General features: G+C 48.9%; 2 protein-coding genes across 3 annotated transcripts in view; one reads left to right on the forward strand and one right to left on the reverse strand.

Moving 5' to 3' along the window:
* Window positions 1–761: 761 nt before the first annotated feature.
* Window positions 762–11,834, reverse strand: ADCK2 (aarF domain containing kinase 2). Its single transcript, XM_009944337.2, is given in 8 exon segments — window positions 762–1,853; window positions 2,975–3,028; window positions 3,594–3,722; window positions 5,195–5,446; window positions 7,432–7,527; window positions 8,183–8,311; window positions 9,845–9,991; window positions 10,710–11,834. Coding segments are annotated over 8 exon segments (2,076 nt in total). The 3' UTR covers window positions 762–1,709.
* DENND2A (DENN domain containing 2A) overlaps window positions 11,818–20,495 on the forward strand; it is a 60,845-nt gene continuing 52,167 nt past the window's right edge. The window contains exon 1 of one of the 2 annotated variants that reach the window (XM_075429362.1): window positions 11,818–11,939. In XM_075429362.1, the coding sequence (XP_075285477.1) occupies window positions 11,833–11,939 (107 nt within the window). In that variant the 5' untranslated portion in view covers window positions 11,818–11,832. The remainder of the gene's footprint in view (window positions 11,940–20,495) is intronic. The other variant, XM_075429363.1, reaches the window with a different exon arrangement.

Below are 20,495 nucleotides of genomic sequence, written 5' to 3' on the forward strand. Positions count from 1 at the left end.
GTATTCTTTTCCTCCAGATTTCCTTACCGGTAATATAGGAGTGTTATATTCTGACTCGCATTCTACCAAAAGTCCATAGTCCAAAAATTTGGTATTAACCCCTCCAATCCTTTTCGAGCCTCCCACTTAATAGGATACTGTTTTTGTCTTACCGATTTGGATCCAGGTTCTAAGGTCACTTGCACCAGTTCTGCCAATTTGGGCCATCCCGGAACTTCATTTGCCCAAACCAAGGGCATTACTGCCTCTTCCACCTCTTCTGGAATTTGTTCCTCCTTAAAAGAATCCTGTAACATAAACACTCTCCCCTCTATGGCTTTTGGTTTTGGTATCAATAATTCAGTTTCCCCATTTTTAAAAGTTATTTGTGCCTCTAATTTACTTAGCAAGTCTTGCCCTAATAAAGGCAAAGGGCATTCAGGCATATATAAAAACTGGTGAGTTACCCACTGTTTTCCCAATCTAAATTTCAATGGCTCTAAAAAAAAGGCCTATTTTCTCTTTGCCCTGTCACACCAACAACATCTACTGATTTACGACTATATTTCCCTTTACGTGTGTTCAATACTGAATAAGTGTTCCCAGTATTTATTAAAAAGTCTCTTTCCTCATTCCTTAGCTTCTCGGAGAGGGGCTTGGAGGGGAGCTGGTTCAGCCACCCTCACCCCCACCCCACCCCCGTTCTTCCCTGTGTCCTTCCTGAAACCAGGCTGAATCCCCCTGTCCCCCCTCCCATAGGAGAAGCAGCAGGATTATCAGCCTCAAACTCTCGATCCTCCTGATCACCTCAGCACAACACATTGACTGGTCTGAATTCAGTCAATTAGCTTAATTTCTTTTTTCCCCCTCCCCAAACTTCTGTACTCTAGCACAATACTATAGGAGTTTGGATTAAAAACAGCAAAAGAAAATACCTGCCTAGGGAGAACACCTAATTCTGTAATAAAAAACACCCTCTGGGAATATTTGTACTGGTCTTAGTTTTCTTCCTGAAGCATAAAAAAAAGTTTGTGGTGTGGTTTTTTTTTTCCCTCTGTGTGCTTCCTTCCTGCTACTCTCCCCCTTGCTCCCTTAGTCTCACCCTGGTCAACTCAAAACCTTAATATGCAAATTCTTGGGGCTTTCTGGATGATAAAAACAGACCACTCCACACAGGATCTCAGGACAATTCTACAATAAAAGCAGAAGTTAAAAGTACAAAAGATAAAACGGTTCATTGGCTTTTTTCAGCCTGAATTAGTTGCTTAGGAGCTGTTAGAACACTATTTCTCATACCACAGTGACAGACGTGTCAGTAAATTATCTTTAAATATTTAACCCGATACATTTAAAAACAGAATTCATCAATGAACATCTTTTTAAAGACTTTTAGACACATAAGACTGCTTTTCTCATCAGGCTGCAGTGATCTTTTGCACCTCAACTACATGATGCGTTTAAAACCTGTCAGAGCACACTAGCTCACAGAACTGCGTCACGAGTCCGAACTCTCCAAGTGTGCAAAGTCTGCCCGGTTTCTGGCATAGACATTTTAACCATCCCATGCCTGGTGCTTCGCTGAAATGGCTGAAGGCAACGTTAATGGAGAGCAACCACTGCATGGCAGTTCCCCAAGGTGCACATGACTTCTCACCTTCAGCTTCTTTCTCCGTCAGCTCACAGAGGACTCAGGGAACCCCGCACAGCGAGAGGGTGGCAGCCACGTGAGTCTATTGAAGGACAGAAGCTGCAGTTTTGATGAGCAGTGGTTTGGCTGCCTCTAGGATGTCCACTTCAGGGTCCAGCGAACGACCGAGACCTTCCAGAACCATGATGGCAAAGATGATGGAAGCAAAATTGCTTTCGAGCTTCACCTAGAACCACAAGTGACTGAATGAATTCAGTGGGCCTTTTTCATACTGCAACACCAGCACCTGAGGTTTCAGAACACAAAGAAATCCAGCAGCAGGCCCAAAAACAAGACATCAGTTTCAGGGGAAGAGCCCTAAGGGAACGCAAGAGTTTGGTTTTCAGTTCCAGGAAGAAGAATGTGTTCTGGTGTTTTTTCTAGGCTGGAATAGCAGGAGCTTAGGAGTGCAGTAGTATCCAACGTACCTGAACACATGCACTTGTGTAAGTGGGAGCTCACTTTCTGAACAGCCACAAAAGGCCCCCAGAGATTAGAGGAAATGAACCTCTGCTCTGTGTGTAGACAAACTACTCCCCAGTTGCCAGCCAGGCACCAGGATTGTTTCAAGGCATACCAGGGCATTAAGACTTCATGGAGCTGGGAGGACTTGCTTTGTAAGGGCCAAAATTACATTTAGTGTTATCAGACACCAGCTTAATGAGGCTCAGTGACAAAAACCTCTCACTAAGGAAAGTTTAGGGGCATCCTTTGCAGCTTGGGCAGCCCTGTGGCTGACAACCTTCTCATTGCCTCTACTTCAGGCCACCATAGCTCTGTTGATCTCCAAAGCTGTCTGCAGCCATAGAAAGTTGTCCCTCAAATACTATCAACTGTAAGAAGGAACGTCTGTTCTGTGAGCAACTCCCCGTTTTTGAGGCCTCCAACAAACCAGTAAAATGGCCCAGTGCTGTTACATAAACCACATATCAACAAAGAGGTCCCGGGAAGAAAACATGCAATGACATGCAAGTGGAACATATATTAAATCTCATTTTCTCCTTGTAGGGAACTATAAAAAAGATAGGATATTGTTACAGCAACATTCTTTTCAGTAAATAATATCAGCCATTACATACAGTACTAAGACAAAACCCAAGAAAACAGAAATTGTTCTTGGTAGGGTGCGTATCAAGGCCTGAGAAACAGTATGCCTGCCACACGTGGATGCACGCCTGCAGTCCCCCTCCTAGCACTTCACTTCCAAAGCCACAGTCCCTCTCCTTGTCAGCCCTTCACATTCCCAGTATTGCTCTCTCCCCAAATGAACTTCCAGGCATTAGAAGGCAGACAGTGGCAGGACCTTACCTGATGGGTCATCAATAGTTTAAAGACATTGGAGAGTAGATTTGCCACCTGAAGCTGGAATATAAAAGGAGAAGTTAACAGCTGATAAAAAAAACCCCTGTGGTCAAGACTGAGCCACATGAGTAACACCTACAAACACACAGGTTTTTTTACTGAGCAGGAAATAAGAAAGCATTTTCTTATTAAGCAAGACTTGCTGCTGCTAAAAGACAAGACTTGCTGCACCTGAGGACAAGGGGCAACGGGCACAAACTGAAGCAGAGGAAGTTCCAGCTCAACATGAGGAAGAACTTCACTCTGAGGGCGACGGAGCCCTGGCACAGACTGCCCAGGGAGGTTGTGGAGTCTCCTTCTGTGGTTCAAGACCCACCTGGACAAGGCCCTGTGCAGCCTGCTGTAGGTGACCCTGCTTCGGCCAGGGGGTTGGACTAGATGACCCACAGAGGTCCCTTCCAAACCCAAACATTCTGTGATTCTGTTATTCTGTGAGACTAGAGGCACCCAGTACTGGTTGGTGGTGCTGAAGAGATCAGAGCTGGCCTTTCCACACAGACATTCTGAAAGCTAAGTTGCACTGAATTACAGGTAAGTGAGGGCGGGGTGTTGTTTGTGCACTTGCCTTTCCTAGGGCAATGGTGTTCCTCCAAACCTTGGTCACTAGTTCCACCATCTCAGCTTTGAATCACTCAATATCCTGGCACTGGTTAGCACGGGCGTGGTGAAGGATCAGTTCTGCCACTATCTCCCCCTGTGAAACAAGTTGGAAAGGAGAATCAGAGCTTGATCACTGGTGCCAGCAGCCCTACAGGGAGCTGCACGTCACCATCCCTGGAAGGCCTCTACTGCAAAGGTCCTGGAGGAGGCATACTGCAGGGAGAACTCCCAGGGCCATGCTTTCCCATTCCAGCAACAGAGACCAAACAAATCAACAGAAGCAAGCGCAGAAGACCAGAACTGGTCCAAAAGTCTTAGCTGGCAAAACCCTGCTTATTTTTCTTGCAGGTCTTATAGAGTAGAACACAACAAAGACATCTCTCAGGCCATCAGGAGGAGTTTCAGGGGGAAAAATAAACCCCACAGGACTGGCATTTTCTTCTTAACAGAGGACATATTGGTGTGAAGAAGGGTATCTATTAACCTCCTTTATGGGCTAAGTCCAACCTTCCATCTGCAGACTGCGGAGGAAGAGCGAGCTGATTCTACACCAGCAGATGCTTGGTGAGAAAGGTAGGGATCCATACCCAGGCTCTGCTTGTGAGAGGATTTAGAGCTCTTCTGGGAAGTCGTGTCTGACAGCAACAGAGCCAAAGGCCCCAGGTCTGGCAATGAGACGATGTAGAAGTTTTTCAAGTTTTTCACCTGCAGATCATGAATTACACCCATCTGGAGCCATGAAGGACTTGCAGTCAAACGTTTGCAGCTTTTGCTTGGTAACTGAGAAGTAAGTCTGACAGCACAGGATGGGCCTCAATACACGGTTTAGCACTGACGCCTCAGTATGCTTCGGCAGATTAAACAGATCAAATTCAAACATGTCCCTCCAGGTATGCTGTTCAGCCATCCAACCCACAGCTGAGAAGCAGCAGCATGCAAGCATGAGTACAGATCCTTGTTCTCAGAATGAACAGGAGACATCAGCACTGGATGATCTAATCCATCTGAGAGTGTATTTTAAATAAGTGGGAAGGAGTATAAAGTAGTTCCCTTTATACAGAGGAACCTGGTAGAGGTCAGACCTGCCCATCCCACCTGTTTTGCTTCCTCCTCTCTACAGACACTGACACAACAGCAACATGGAGGATGGCATACGAGCTTCCCAGCAGCAAGGCTGCAGAAGGGAACGTGTGCAAGACCAAGACGTTAATCCACTCCCTCTTCTTCTCCAGCAAAATCTGGCAGATTATGCAACAGCCTCTGAAATGCGAGCGGCTCCCAGGCAGTCCCAGCGTGCTCCTAACCAGGGAGTGGCAGCCAGTGCTTCCCATTTAACACCTCCCATTTCCCAGGCCACTGAAATCACTCCACTCTGGCAGCCTCCTTGCCGTGGCTGAACATCTTATCCCGGTGTCTAGTATGGCTTCCATGCTAGCAAGTCTCCTCTCCCCTCCTAGGGAGGATTGTAAACGGAAATAGAGAGAAAACTACCGCTTCCACCATCAGACTCTGCAGCTATCTCCCTTCCGCAGCCTCAGCTCCCCAGCCCCGTGCCAGAGGCCTCACCTGGTCCTGGACCACTGCTGTGAAAACCACCTGGAAGTTCTGCAGGTCAGCGCCCTGCAGCTCCGCCACGATCCCTGCATCCAGCAGCACCAGGCAGAGCCGCCCGAGGGGAGGCCGCACTTCCACCACAAGTGTGTCGCACAGGTCCACGATGGCTGTCTGCTCCTTGCAGCTGGTGCTGACATGGGCCATGCCTTGAACCAGGATGTTCCCAGGGTGCAGGTCAGCATGGACAAAGTTGTCAACGAAGACCTAGAGGACAGGGAAGTCTTAGAGCAGCTCATTCCAACCAAACCTGCCCATGCCAAAACTCCCAGGCAAACAGCAGAGGGTTGTTTCTGGTCTGTTCGCTGTCGTTAGTAACGTGCATCACACTAGGCTTCTGCTGCAGACCTGCTGTGCTGAAATGGATGGGTGCTACTCACTCTAGGGGAGTCAGCAGAGCTGTGTGAACCAGTCCTCTGTGCTTCCTAGAGGTCAGGTAGGACGGCCAGGAGTCCCAGCAGGGAATGGCAGTGCTCTTTGGCAATTAACCCTAAACTGGGGTCACGCTGGTGGGCCTTGGCAAAGAGTAATGCAGCAAAAATAAAGCATTTTCTATTCAGTGGCATGGGTTATAGTGAATGGTTATGTTTGCCTAGCCTGGGACATCAACCCACATTACAACTGTATTGAAAAGTAAGGAAAAATTTAAGAAGAAACCAATGTATGCAGCACTTCTCTGCCTCTGCTAGTGGTTACTAGCAGAAAGGACTAGCAAGAGGGCAAGCACAAGGTAGTACTTCCCCACTAACCCTCCTGACCACATGGGACTGCAGGACTTCCTGCCCCAAGGAGGTTATCTTTGTATTTCATTTCATGTTTGCCACGTAAATAATTACAGCTGCGTGAAAAAGGGAGATATTTTTAGGTGTTCCCTGAAAAAAATGACCTCTGATAATTTTATGTCCTCCTCATTGTTCTGTTCTGAGAAATCATAGACAATAGATCCATATTCACTCTCCTGCACTCATGACTGTATATATCTTTGTCATAAGCTACTGATTTCTCTGCTTTCCCAAGTTAAGAGTCGAAACTATTCCACCATTCCTGTATGGAAGCCATTCCACACCAGTAATCATCCTGGTCGCCTTCCTCTGCACCTCTTCTAGTTCTATTGCAGCCTTTGAAATGGAGGGGCCTGGACAGCACGGGACTAGAACTGCAGAATTTATTCAATAAATAGGTGTTTGTTTTACTTACAGCTATAATGTTGTTACTTTGCTCTTTAACTCTTTTTTACTCCTGAAATTTGGGGGTTTCGCTTTGCTCCTGACCGTTGAATCCGATGTTAGTATAAACCTATTATTGTTCCACCACTGCTTTTCTGAGTGGTAAAAACTATTTCAGAGTCTGTCTCAGTACAGGGAGTCAGAACCGCAGACCTGGCCATCGCCCTAGCATGACGTTGCAGTTACCAGCTGAATTTCATCTGACACTTACTGCCCACGCACTCAGTACTGTGAGGTTCTTTTGCAACTCTTCCCTGCTAGTTCTCCTGGCTCCTCAGGAGCCACCTGTGTCGCCTTTCAACGCTCCTTTCCAGATCATTTGAGATTATTTCAACCACAAAAGAACTAGCCAGCCAGAAGCTGAATCTGGCCAGGTTTGTTTTCTCTACTCCATATTTAGTTCTTCCTTACAAAAAGGTAGTTTTGGAGGAGGGGTCAATAAATGACACAGTTGCTAGCTGTGTTCTCTGTCAGTCACATCCATAGTCTCTGCAGAGAGCATGGTATTCACTAATTACGCTGTGCTTTATAGTTTTTGGGCAGTACATAAATATTTGTTAAATGGATTAGTGGGTTTCCTAAGCAACGTACTGATCAGGAGGACCCTGCTGTGTGCAAGCAGATTGCCCTTCTGCAGTGGAAGAAGCTCTGAGTCAAAGTCTACAGTAGTGGTGTATCCAGCCCAGGCTTTAGTGTTACATTGCACGTGAAGTACAGACCCTCCCTCTGCCAGCTCAGGCACTGCACAGTGCCCTAGCAGCCCAAGTCCTGGGTTACCACGAGATACCTGGCATCCACAGGCTGGCTCCAACTGGCACAGCTCTGTCTTTGAGTCCATGGGGAGAAGGGTAGGAGGCGTGGGAGGCAAGTGGGGATTCTCTCTTTAGCCATATTTGCCTTCTAACCCCAAGTGAGGAGCTTCACCAGGAAAAGCACCTTCCCTCCCAGCCTCAGCCAAGCGCCTACCATCTTTAGCAGCATGTCCATGCCCATCTTGGCAAGTCTCTGCCTCAGCTCTGTGGCAATCTCCGCATGCAGGTAGTGCGAAATAGGCTCACTCTCCTGAAATAAAGACAGAGCTGGAGTCAAACACACCCCGTGTCTCACCTTCAACCACACCTTTACCTAGGTGGCCAGAGCTGAGGGAAGGCGATAACAATAACCTAGAAATGACCTGCTCAATAGAGGTTGCACCTAATTTGATGGAGAACATGAGAGAAGCAAGAGTGTGTCCATTGGAAAAACGGCGTGACATAGCCTGGGGCAGAACTCTTGCCAGGATCACATGCACGAAAGCTAGGGCTGAGAGTAGCTTTGGTCTGTGACTCAAACATCCACAAGGGAAGTGAGGCAAGCATCAGAAAGCGTCAGATTGCTGAGCTCCTTGCTTTGACCCACCACAGAGGACAGCTGAAGCATGGTGTTGGTTTGCAAAGCACAGGCAAGCTCATGGTGGCTGGACACACTGGTGGTCTGTTTGGTTTCAGGCCAAGTGTTCACTTCCATATGGAGCTGTCTGCCACCTGTCTTCTCGGATGCACTGTTTACAGACAAAGAGAGTGGAAGAGACACTGAGGAAGGACACCAATCTCTTTAAGCAAATAGAGAAAAGCATCCTTTGGCCTCTGATTGCTTCTTCTCAAAAAACACCTCCTTGACACGTTCTCCTGAGGGCCTTCTCACTGCCACCAGAGGTCTCAGAGCCTGCAATTCTTACCTCAAATGTTTCCACCAGAACATCTGTCGTTACCAAAGGGCGAAGGGGAGTTGGGAACTTCACAAAATCGATATAGAGGAAATTTTGTCGGAAGCGCTCCAGATTTCTGGCTTCGTAGAGCAAGTCAATCTCAAGGGAGAAAAAGAAAAAGCAGGTTGGAAGTTAGATGCAATTAGATCTTGAGGATCCTATATGAGGACATGACTGTACAGTGCAATACTCAATACCAACAGAACTGGCCAGAAAGCCAGAAAGAAAACAAAACAGAGAGTAGTGCTTTTTACATGCTTATAGCTTTCCTGATGGAAGAGCAGAATTAACAAATGGCCCACAACACCACATCTTTGAAATACAGGTTGATCTTACTATCGGCACGGTGCCTCAGAAAAGACCAGGACTGCACTATTTTCAAGGGCGAGACCGATCCTGAACCAAAGCTCACCATCCAAATAGCAAGGCAGACAGACAGGGTAGAAGAACTGCAGCCCTAGCCTCACTTCACAGTTAGGCAGCCATAGTAGGAATAAATTTAATGTAACACATACAAAATAACCCACTACACAAAGCCCCAGCCCCAGCTCTTCAGTGACCCAGTGCCTTGACACAAGGGCATCTCTCCTGCCCACTGCTACTGCTGTTCAAGGAGGCAGGATGACCTTGCCTCACCTCCCTCATATGGCAGTGGGAAATAACCCAGGAACATTTCTTGTTCTTTCAAAGAGAAATGAAATTACAATAGGCCTATCAGATGCTCTCCTAACCCTCAGTCTTCAGAGCACCCAGAAGCAGCTCTGCTCAACTAAACTGGCACTAATGACCTTGAGCCACATCTGAATACAGTCAACAGTTTACAACATGGATTTGCTGTGTAGATTGTTTTGTGATAGTAGAAAAGTATGAAGGCTTTCAAAAGCTTATAACAGACTTCAGACTCTGCAATCTAGACACAAAAATGAAATTAGCAGATAATGGTTCATTTTAGTGGAAACACACGCCTACTTAAGCCTGTAGTGTAAGTATGTAAGTTTGGGAATAAGGACTCTTCAGTACTGTGTCTCTGTAAGTCATTAGTGAATCAGGACATGTTTTCAGATCTATTTGCAAAGCTTGACCTTACCAATACTGTGAGTATGATGATGATACAACATAGAATGTACTACTAACTTGTGTAAAAGTATATTAGTTATGCCAATATATATACCCCTCAGTGCTAATAAAGATGACCAGTGAGTACCGATTGCAAACATACATTTAGGATGAAAGAGAAAAAACACACATCTGAGCACTTGTTTGGAGAGATTCTTCTCCTGAGGAGAGGCATCTCCCCAGTGTTCATCTTTCTTTCCTAATGCTGCAAAAAAGACCATGACTACGGCTAGCTAGTTGTTCAGGCTGTTCACTAGAAAACAAAGTCTTCAAAAAGATTTGAAAATCTCATAAAGACTGTGAAATTTTTTTCATTGCTTTGCTTTTTTACTCTGTGAGCACGTAAGCTTTCCTGCAGTAACATTACATGACTGATTACAAGAAAGAACATAACTAACAAGCAAGCCTTCATCTAGCCCCTTAAAAAGCAGCACTATGAGCAGAGTTAGAGCCAGCCACTAGCAAGACAAAAAGCAGTTCTGTTTCAGTATGTGGCGACCATGGCATGGCATCCACCTGCTGAATCATAAGCTTCTCAAACTTCTCCATGACCTCTGTCAAACTGAGCCACTTGAATCCGGGGAGAAGTCCAATGATGTGGCTATCCATCTTCATGAGGAACAGATCCATCTGGACTTGGTGGATTAGCCCAGGGTGCAGGACCTGTGCAAGAATGAACAGTGGCAAGACCAACTCCCCAGACACCCCATTTCAATCAGCGCTGAAGCGATGCGTTCCGAATAGACAGAACCCAGCCCGTACAACTGGGAGCAAACAAGGCTTCTGCAGCTAGTGCTCAAAAGAATTCACATTTTGCCATGGATTAAGTTGTAAAGAAACCTTCTATAATTGTCAATGGAATATATCTGTGCTGGTGACTACAGTGTCACCCAATGCCATTTTCCGTTACTTTCACACTCCCTCTCCCCACCAGGCAGTACTGACTAGTATTTGGAGCAGCTCGAATATAAGATCTCTTTAAATAAACTTTGCTGGAAAGAACGTATCTGTTCCAGATTTCTTTATGTGAGCAGAGAAGGGGATTCATTTTCTGGACGGTGGAACCAAGCTTAATATTCATTCTTTCAGTATAAACTGGGCCCTTGCAGCCATTTCTGGTATCCACACGTCACGTTGATGGCACCATACGCCGTACGCACACTCGAGCTCTCTGGGCTGGGAAGAGCTGGGACCACCGCAAGCCTGGATTGCAGCTGGCTGGAGCCACAGCGCTAAGAAAAGTCACTGAGGGAGACGAGCATCACTTTCCTCACCCTGCCTGGCCCTAGCCAGCCGCTCATCTCTACAGGGATTAAAATCTGCTTGGCGTTGTCTAGCATGCTGTATTTTCACAAGTCTACCAGCCAGCTGTACGACTTACTTTAATGGCTACAGGCGTGAGATGTCTGGCTGATGAAGGATGTGCACTCACGAGCAGTTTGGCCGCCTGCTCCCTAAGGAAAGTCCCACTCCCAGCACTTCTCTGGGGGCTATCTGCTGGGCTCGGCTCCTCTCTGCTCCTCTCGTCCCGCATCTGCTCGCTCTTCCTCCTCCTCAGCCACCCCAGGAGGCCTCTAAAACCCGACATTTCCCACGCTTTGAAAGCAGAGTGCAGCTCTGAGCGTGGCGCCAGCTCCTCGGGCAGGGAGCCGGCGATAGCCGTCAGGTCAGCGTAGGCTTTATACACCCGGGCGACACAGCCCGAGCCAGCCGGCTCCCAGCTCTGGAACTTGAGGATGCCTGTCCAGTCCTCGCCGAAGGCCTTCCTCAGGAGCTGGTCGGTGTGGCCCCACGGGTGTGGGCTCACCTCGACGTGCAGCTTGGAAAACTCGTCGCAAAAGGCCTGGGAGAATAGGTCCCTCCGGGTGCTGGCCCACTGGCCCAGCTTGACCCAGGTGGGCCCGGTGGCCTCGGCCGCCCTCCGCAGCAGCCGCAGCCACAGGGCGCCCAGGCCGGGCCACAGGCGGCACAGCGGGCAGAGCAGCAGCAGCGGCCCGAAGCGCAGCAGCAACCCGCGGGCCCGCAGGCCCAACCGCAGCGCCAGACCCAACCGCCACAACCACCCCCGCGGCCGCGGCTCCGGGCCGCGCTTCCCGACCCACATCGGCCCCCGCCGCCCCGCCCGCTCCTTCCCACCGGCTCCGGCGGGCACGGCCAGGGCCGCCGCGGCCCAGTGCCCCGCCCGCAGCCCGCCGCGCCCCGCCGCCACCGCCCCCCCGCGCAGCACCGCCCACCACCATCGCCCGCCCTCACCGGCCCCCTGGGGGGGGCAGCCAGCCAATCGGCGCCGGCGCGCGGCGGCGCCCCGCCCCTTAAAGGGACAGGAGCGGGAGCGGCGGAGCGCTGTGAGGGGAGTCTTCCCGCCCGGGGGCCGGGAGGGGAAGCGCCGGAGCGAGCGGGTGCGGCCGCTCCCGCTCCGCCTGTGGCTGTGCCGGGGGAGGGCGAGAGGCCCCTTCCCACTCCTCACCCGCGCAGGGGCGGGGCCGGTGCCGGCGGGGCGCTGCATGGCGCGGCGGGCGGGGAGCCCCCAGCCGCGCGTCCCCACGCCGCCAGCCCGGCGCCGGGCGCCGCCATGCTGGGGCACGGCCCCCCAGCCCCGCCGCCGAGGAAGGTAGGGGAGGCGCGGGGGGGTTACCGGGGCAGGCTGGGCAGAGGGCTCGGGAGGCGGCCTGGGGAGGGGGAGGTGTGAGGCGAAAGCCCCCCGGCCGCTGAGGGGACCGCAGCTGCTCCCCTCGTCCCCGCCGAGTGAGGGGAGAGCCGAGGGGACGCGGGGAGGGCGGCGGCCCGAGCGGGGCAGCCCGGCGTGGGGCCCCCGGCCCGGCCCCTGTCCCCCGCAGCGAGGCGGAGGAGGGAGCGCCGGGCGAGTTCTGTGGGGGAAGCCTGGGCCCTGCAGGAGCCCCCAGCAGAGCCCCGATGCTCTCCGTGGGCTTAGCCCTGCGCTCTTTCTCTGGCTTTGTCGCAGCAGGAGGAAAGGTCTGCGCTCGGGTGCTTGACAGGGTGGCACTTCTGGCTCCCGGGTGGGATCCGTCAGAGCATTCACCTGTCCCGAGGCGGGAAGCACCAGCTCGCCTTCCTCCTGTGGCACCCAGGGGTGAGGGGTGCTCACGGCTCGGGCACCGAGGCAGTAGGAGAGCACAGCTGGGAAGGGAACCAGGAGGACCTGACAGCTGTCTGCTGCCTTGGTCCCAGGTGTCAGATGCAAACTGGAGGGTAAATTGTGCAAGGTGCTGTTGGGATGCTTTCAGAGAGTTCGGCTCTGTGAGTCTCCTTGGTGCTCAGTGCTGGAAAAGGGATGGTCGCGGTGGGATGCAGGCTTTCTGGCTGCTTGGGGCTGCACTGAAGCAGACTGTAAGGGCTAAGCACACAGTGCTTCATCCCGCTCTTCACAAGAGCCCGGTTTGTTTCCTGAGCAGATCAGCAAGTTGTATGGGAGCTGTTCCTGACCCTGATATGGTCCCGGCCACCTTTGCTCTGGCCAACCAGGCAGGGTTGTTCCTTTTTGGAGAGGAGCTTCTCCGTTGCAGAGCTCAGCTGGGAGGATAAAGAGGATAGAGGGGTTTCCGTGGGGCTTTTATTTGCTCGTGGGAGGGGAGCTGCTGGTGTTGCTGGTGGATTAAAAAGCTGTTTTCTGTGTTGGCTGCCACCTTGCTGACCATGCATTCTTGGTGTGTGCTAGCAAAGTCTAATAAAGTATACTGGCTCTGTTTCTGAACCATGAGAGAGAGAGTTGTTGCTGCATCCTGCCAGAGGAAGAAAATGCTTTCCTTCGACCTTTGTGTTGTGTTCTGAATTGTTGTCATCAGGGTAGTGTTTGTGGGGCTTGGTGGTGGTTGTTTGTTTGGTTTTTTTGTGTAGTTGGGTTTTTTAAAATAATCCAAACTGTTTCAGCGTGTGAGAGAGGATATCTACCACACTGGGACAGACTTGGAAACAACTCCTTGAGTGTGGAAATGAGAGGAAAGCCACAGGATTTCCCAGGGTAATACAGAATCTCTCTGAGAAGCAGAAGAGAAAGCACTGAAGACAAAGGGCGCTGGAGCGACCCGGGATGTGAAAAGCAGGCTAAAGATTCATGGCTCGTCTAGGCCCTTTCTTTGCCTGTGGGTGAGAAGGTTGTGTGCTGAAGCCTGAGTTGTCCTTCGGCATGTTCCCTGTCCTGACAGGCAGTACAGAAGTGCTCCCTGTTCATCAGCTTAGATCCCCAAGCACAAACCTCCTTGCAGACTGCAAGTGCATGTGGAGTGTCCCAAAGTGCTGCTTCCTGTAGTGTACCCAGCTCGCTGCCTTGGGAAATCTTTTAGGACATTTTGTCTGCAGAGACAACCACGTGATGTTTTCTGTTCTCCAAAAACAAGAAGGGCCCTTAGATCCTTTGTCAAGTGCTTGCAATATGCTGGTCTTTCTCCCATGCCTGGTGTGTTTACATGTTAGAGATGTTCATTTTGACAAGGGATGATAAATAAAGACCCTGTAAGCTGCAAAGAGTGTGGTTTTCAGAGGTGATCTTAACTCAGTAGGAGCTTTTCCACTGAGTTATTCTGAAGATCAGCCTTAACAACTACCTCGTACGGACAGGAACTAAAACCTCTCTTGTGCTGGGTGCTCTGGGGACACAGAGACAGATGCACTCCTTGCCCCAAGTGTAAGAAATTCTCCAATCAGATCTTCAGCAACAGAGCCAGACTGTTAAACATGGGGAGATGCTGGGTGTTTCAGAAGTGTTGTGTTCTTTTGAATCCCCCTGAATGCGTCATGCAAGGCAGCTGGTTCTCTTCCTTTTGTAGCACCTGATACTTATTTGTGGACTAAAACTGTGCTGAAGCTTCCCCTTTCGAAGCGGAGGCCAGACCAAGGGGAGAAAAGACACTGTCGTGCAGCGTTAAGCCCATGAGAGTGTAGAAGAACCTCTCAGGCTCTTGCTGAGGCTGGTTAATTTCGATGATCAGCTCTCTTAGGCATCCAGAGCTGGGGTATAAGCTCTTTGGGGAAGCATTTTTTAGCGGAAGGATTTGAGTGCTAGTGGCTGATAGGTCTGTTGGCAGGATCCCAAGAGCTGGCTGGAAGAGGCCTCTACTATGAAGGAAATGCTGAAATGGGACTTTTAATGAACTTGCATAGCAGTTCCATAAGGACTGAGAAGACTCCGCAGGGAAGAAGGGAGAGTGGGATGTAGCTAGAAATTCCTTGTGGCGTTCAAGTTCTGGCAGTAAATGAATGAGCCCAGTTTTGCCTAGATACAGGTGAAATAACATTACATCTGAGGGGTACTTGTCTGGGAGCACTGTTTTACCCAGACAGGGCTGGAGAAAAGGCAGTGTTTTCTGGGTTGTAGCTCTGAAGTGCAAATACAAAAGACAATAGTACGGTTATCTTGCTTATGGGATTTTTTTTTCTGGTTTTCACCACTAAACAGCTTTACCAGCTACTGGAAGTGAAAGCAAAGGCTGAAATGTGTGAATATACATGCCATTTGGTGATGGTTTCAGCCCAGGTTTTAGTGAAGACTGCTTTCGTTCTTGGCATCTGTCATCAGCCTTGCGTACACCATGTGGCTGAACTCCAGGCTCTTGGCTTCATGAAGGCTGTGCTTTTAAAATGTAGGCTCCTGCGGGGCCTTGGGTGAGCTTGGAGTTGGGTGCCTAAGACAAAGAAGCTAGAGCCCCTGGGGCTGCTGACCCTCTGCAACCTGGGTTTTCAACCAAGGGCCGTGTCCTTGCCTGGAAGCCTGGCACAGAACAGGCTGAGGACCAGTTCAACGTCTCTGTTGTCGGTATGGCACTAAAAGACATCGTCACTATCTTACATAAGGAAACAATTAAGGTCCTGTAGGCTAGTCCTATTCAAGATCTTTTTCCAACCTTTACGTGCTTCACCACCTGATTGGGTCAAGGTACTCTGTGTCTGTAGACATGGAACTGATGAGGTGAAAGTCGTAAGTCCCCAGTCCAGTTCCTTGTTGGAGCAATGGATACGTGCCTGCTGCTTACGCCAGTCCTCACTAGTTCATCCCTCTTAGAGAGCTGGGAGCTAAGTGGGAAGTCATGGCATAGAGCCTGCAGTGGAACTCCTTTGGGGCTCTGCCGTTGTGATGGGTCTGTCCTTCCTGTGCTGAGACAGCTCTGAGCCATGTCACGTGGCTCCAGCCTGTTACCGTTGCAGTTCCCAGCAGAGGTTGTGCTCGTGGGATAATCCTGGTGTGATGGCCAGGGTAATCCTATGCTGAAACCCCATTGTTTTGTACTTCTCAGAGGTAAATACATTGCCAAAACTTTTGCTGGTCGAGGGTGGGGCGCCACAGATGTGCGACAAAGACCTCAAAAGGGGTGCTCACGAGAAACCTTCCTTGCAAGAAGTTTGAAACATTAGGACTCCTTTCTTTAATACCGTAACATGTATTGAAAATCTTATTTCTGTCTTTTCTGCAAATAACAGTGTCCCACAGTAAAGCTGGGGGGGAAGTCAAGCATAACTGGAAAGACAGAAGCTCGAAAGAGTAGTGTCCTGCTGGAATGAATGGTGTGGGTGCTGGTGTACCCTTGATCCTTTGTTTCAGTGCTTCTTCCCCTCCCCAGGTCAGGGAGACCAGCTGCAGCTGGCATAGTGTTAGTTCCAGGGACTTAGCAGTAGTTACAGTGGTGATTAAAGGTCAGTTTTTACTAATTAAACTTCTTAGGAGTTAGTACATCTCTTGAGGTCCTGTACATTTTGGGCGAGGTCATCATCCCGCTGCTGGGACACTGCCAGCTGGGTTTGCACGGTGTCTTTTGGTTTTCTTTTTTCAGTTGCTCATGCGAACAAGATTTTGACTGGAGTGTTACCTGTTATCTTTATGTGCTGTTAGGCGTGGTCCTTTGCTGAACATGAGACATGTCTGTGCTGGCTATCTGACCAGCAACTTGTGGTCAGTTGGGGAGAAGCCGTGGGTTGCTCATCGGGAGCAGGGGGGTGAGAAGAGGAGGCGATTGCTGTGAGGCCAGGCTGCTGCATTCAGCCCATGCAGCAGTCGCAGATGCTCGGTCCTCCTGCGCTGCAGCCAAAACTCTCGTGCAGCCCTGTGCTCCTGGGCTGTGAACCAGCATTGTTTACGTGATGAAAGGGAGCAGAAGATGGCTTTTACCGAGCGCTGCGTTTGCTCATGCATGTGCTGGCCCGGAGCCAGGATGGAAACTCTGTCCTCATGAGCAGAGAGAGGGAGATGGGAGGGGCGAGAGACGGAGAGGGGCCCAGAAGCAGAGGGAGTTAAAATAAAAACACCAACCCACACAGAGAAAAGCCTCTAAAAGATGAGCCAGGCCATCCCCAGGGTTCTTCACGCAGTTGGCTTCACGTGCAGTGCTGACAAGGTCTCATCTAGGAGTGTGGGCATGGGATATGGATCATTTTGAGATGTGTGATGGAAGATCAAAGTAAAAGGCAAAAGGAATGAAGCTGGATGGGTAAGGTAGCTGCTGTTTGGCTCTATCTGTGATGCCTGAAGTGGGGTTTGTGAGGTGCTACTGGTGCTGTGCCACTAGTAAGGCAGATGTTGCTGCACGAGCCGTTGGAGAGGCATTACTTTATTTTCAGCTGCGGCATCCTTTAACTGCAGCAAGTCTTGTCACACCTCTGTAAAATAGTATTGCTAATGTTGATAGAGGTTTGTTTCACTAGCCTTGTTCCTTTCAACACGCGTACAACAGAGAGCTATCGAGCTGGATTGAGATTAGTGTAAAGATAGGTTCTGTAAGTAGAGGCTGGCAGCTGTGTTCTTCCTATGCCCAGCTCCTCATTTGGCGTCATGGTAATAATCAGATTTGCTGAACAGTTCAGCATATGGGGTGACGACCTTGCTTGAAAGGGCCTGGCCTTGGTTAGATATCTGTGCAGGAGACTGCCTGGCAGAAGATTTGGTTTCAGAGAAACAGTCAGAAACGCTTGGCTCTGAGCTCATTTGAAAATCTGGCTCAGACACTTAAAATGTTGAGAGCTGATGATGGTTGGGGGCAGCTTGAGTGGGGAAAGGTGCCGTCTCACTTGGAAGTGGACGAAAGAGTTCTGGGTGGGACCCTGCCAGGCATTGAGACTCCTGATCCTGCAGATCCCTGAGAGCAGATGGCTCCTGACCAAGCTCAGACATGTAAGTTGTGTTTCCAGAAACTTTCTGGGGACTTTGGCAATCCACCAGAGACTGTTTTGGGGGCAAGGATTTGCTGCTTTTTGTAACCAGAGTAATTTGAAGTGGCTAGATGCTCTGTGTTTTAATTAAATTTCCCTTTGGGAATAAAAGTGGTGAAGTGTTTCTGTGATCCTGCTACACTTAAATATTCTGTGCAGTGCCCTGGTTTGACAAATCGTTTAAGCAGAGGTGTAGGTCTAAGCGCATGCTTAAATCCACCCAGCAGAGCACTTTGGCTCCCAGGGCAGTACATCATTCCTGCTCAGGGAAGTTTGGACTGTTCTTCATACAGTCTAATTGAAGACAGTGGGTTTTGAGCATAGGCTTAAAATTAAACACCTGCTTAGGTGTTTACCTAATCACAAGTGGTCTTTCGTACACCCAGTTGTATTCTGTAGAATCATTTTATATTAGCAATGTCCTTGAAAGTTTCTTTCCTCTTAATATCCTGCGAGACTGCTTGCCAAGTGCTTGCTGACAAGCTATGTTACTGTGAGCGGCTCAGGTGAGATGCTGTCACGGCCCTGGTATTTTGCTAGCGTTGTGAATAGGCATGCATATGTGAACGATTAAATCAGCCCATTGGGGTGTCATCTGGAGAGGAACAAATGCTGAGCTTGCTTCGCAGGCAGGGGGAGGATGAGATCCCCCTCTGTATTTTTTGCTGAAAGCTTTTCTCCTCTGCAGATGTGCAACTGCTGATGTTCCTTGCCAAAAGCTGGCCGTGACTTACAGAGCTGGGGAAAGTGCACACATCTGTTTGCAGAGGAGAGCGGCGAAGGGGCTCGGGTCTCCTGTCCTAAGGGATTATGTTCTCGTGATAGATAGCGCTGACTGTCATGGAAGGAAATGGCAGATTTCACAGGGCACTGTGAGGGCACTGCATAAATATGAGTTTGCTTGCTGGTGTCAGCCAAACACCCCCTTGCTAAATTAAAAAGGAAAGTGCTCCCAGAGACTTTTCAGGCTAGTGGAGCTTTTTCTTTTAGCTGTTAAGCCCCCACAGAAGATGGATATGTTTTCAACATACAAAAACACAATGTGTTTCAGCTACAAAGCATGCTGTGAATACAGGCTTCACGCTTGCTTTTAGGTAACAGTCGAGTCTTGGGTTATCCAGAGCTCAGAGCGGCATAGCTGCAAAGAGCAATAAATGCCTCTTACTAAAGTCAAGAAGGATGTCTTCTCCAGCACATGTAGCACTTCAAAAACCAACATCTGGCCAAAAAATAGACCCTGAGACATCCTCTCCACAGTCTACTGAAGTCCATGGGAGCTTTTCTGTGAATTCAGTGAGCTTAGGATCATGGTGTAATTGAGAATCTGTTTTTCTCTGCCTTGACGTGCTAGGCTGGATGTGCAGCAATCTGTAGTCAAATTCTGCAAGCTTACTAGAGAGATGTGTAAGCTATTGAGCTTTTCCAGATGATGTAAGAAGCCCTGATCTAGCTGGCTGCCATTTTTCAGCTTTGTCAAACTTGGAGAGAGGACTGAGAGGTTTCCTACTGGGAAACCAACACATGGTAACTGTTTTTTGCATCAGATTTCTGTCTCTGTCCCCTGAGATTACTGTGAGTGACTCCAAGCTGAAGATTTGCTGTGGCGTCGTCTGTCTCATACAACAGTCCTGTGCTTGTGTTGGTGAAGGATACTGATGGCTATTGCCACTTAGCCTGTGCTAGAGCTTGCCACATCGCTATCCTCTTGTTTGCACAGGAGGGAGCTTTCCTTCTAGGATGACTTAGCGTATGTGAATTCGGGGGAAACCAAGGTTTCCCCTGCTAAATTCCTAAATTCCTCCACTAGTCAGTCAAAGACCGTTTTGAATGTGTTTCAAGGACAAATAGGATCACCTCATAAAAAGTTGTCAGAATTTGACGACGTGGTTTTGTTTAGTTTTCTTTTCTTTAACTTACTGTGACATGCAATGTATTGCTTTGTGTCCCACTTGCTTAATGTTTGGTTGCATGGGGTAAAATTATTTTCCTGATCCAGAGGAATCTAGAAATATTATCAGAAACGGAGGACTTGCCTTGTCAATGGTAGTGAAGGACTTCAACTCTGACCAACAATTGCTGCAGGAACAGATACTTCAAACTAGTCACATGTGCCAATCCCCGTCCTGCTGCTCATTCACACTCAAGGCAGCCTTCCATTCAGTTTTTAGTAGTAGCAGTGTTAGCATTTTACTTTGACTTCAGGCTCTTGGTAAAGATCTGCTTTTTGAATAATGAAGCCTGACCTTGGAATACATTGATTCTTTTTTTCTTTCTTTTTCTTTCTATTTTTAATTAAAAGGAAATTTTCGAAAAGGCCTGAAAACAGGTAGTCATGGACCCATTCTTTTTTCCTGAAGGACTTAAGAAGTTCAGCTGTCTCACTGTCTCTATTGCACGTGTAACTTTTTTTTTTAAACTTACAAACAGTATTTTGCAATAGAGGAGACGTTGTTGTGACTTGCCATGAAATCCTTGCCTGCAGAATTAGGCAGAAGATAGTATAATGCAACTTTTCTTAAGCAGTTGCCTCACAGTCAGCAGAACTTGGTGATAACACTGATGAAGCACAGTGAGATATGTGTGGGTGAGATCACCAGACAAACAAGGTGGTGTCAGCTCTCATTGCTCCATTAACTTTAGCGGAGCAATGACCTGGAAGTGAGGTTTGGGGCTTTTTGTTACTTTGCAGGAAATTTTATGGTATTTCTTTTTCAGTTTTGTGGTTGAATAAAAAATTATTTAAATAACTGTTTGGAGAAAGGTGGCAAGGTAGCCCCATCTCTTCCCTTCCCTCCTTTTTTACCTTCCAAAAAAATATGGTAGAAAGGAGGGGAAGCCTAAACAAAGTATTTCAGCTCCTTGTGAATGGGAGGTTTAACACACACATACCAGTCTGGCTCAATTTTGGTAGGTAACGTCATTTCACAATAAAGAAGCTGGCTCTAACTGAAGAAAATGTTTGGGGAATTTCTCCTGGAAGATCATTCTTGGGTTTAGTTTGCCAGTAATGTCT

The sequence above is a fragment of the Opisthocomus hoazin genome, chromosome 8 (assembly GCF_030867145.1).
Source record: "Opisthocomus hoazin isolate bOpiHoa1 chromosome 8, bOpiHoa1.hap1, whole genome shotgun sequence".
NCBI lineage: Eukaryota > Metazoa > Chordata > Aves > Opisthocomiformes > Opisthocomidae > Opisthocomus > Opisthocomus hoazin.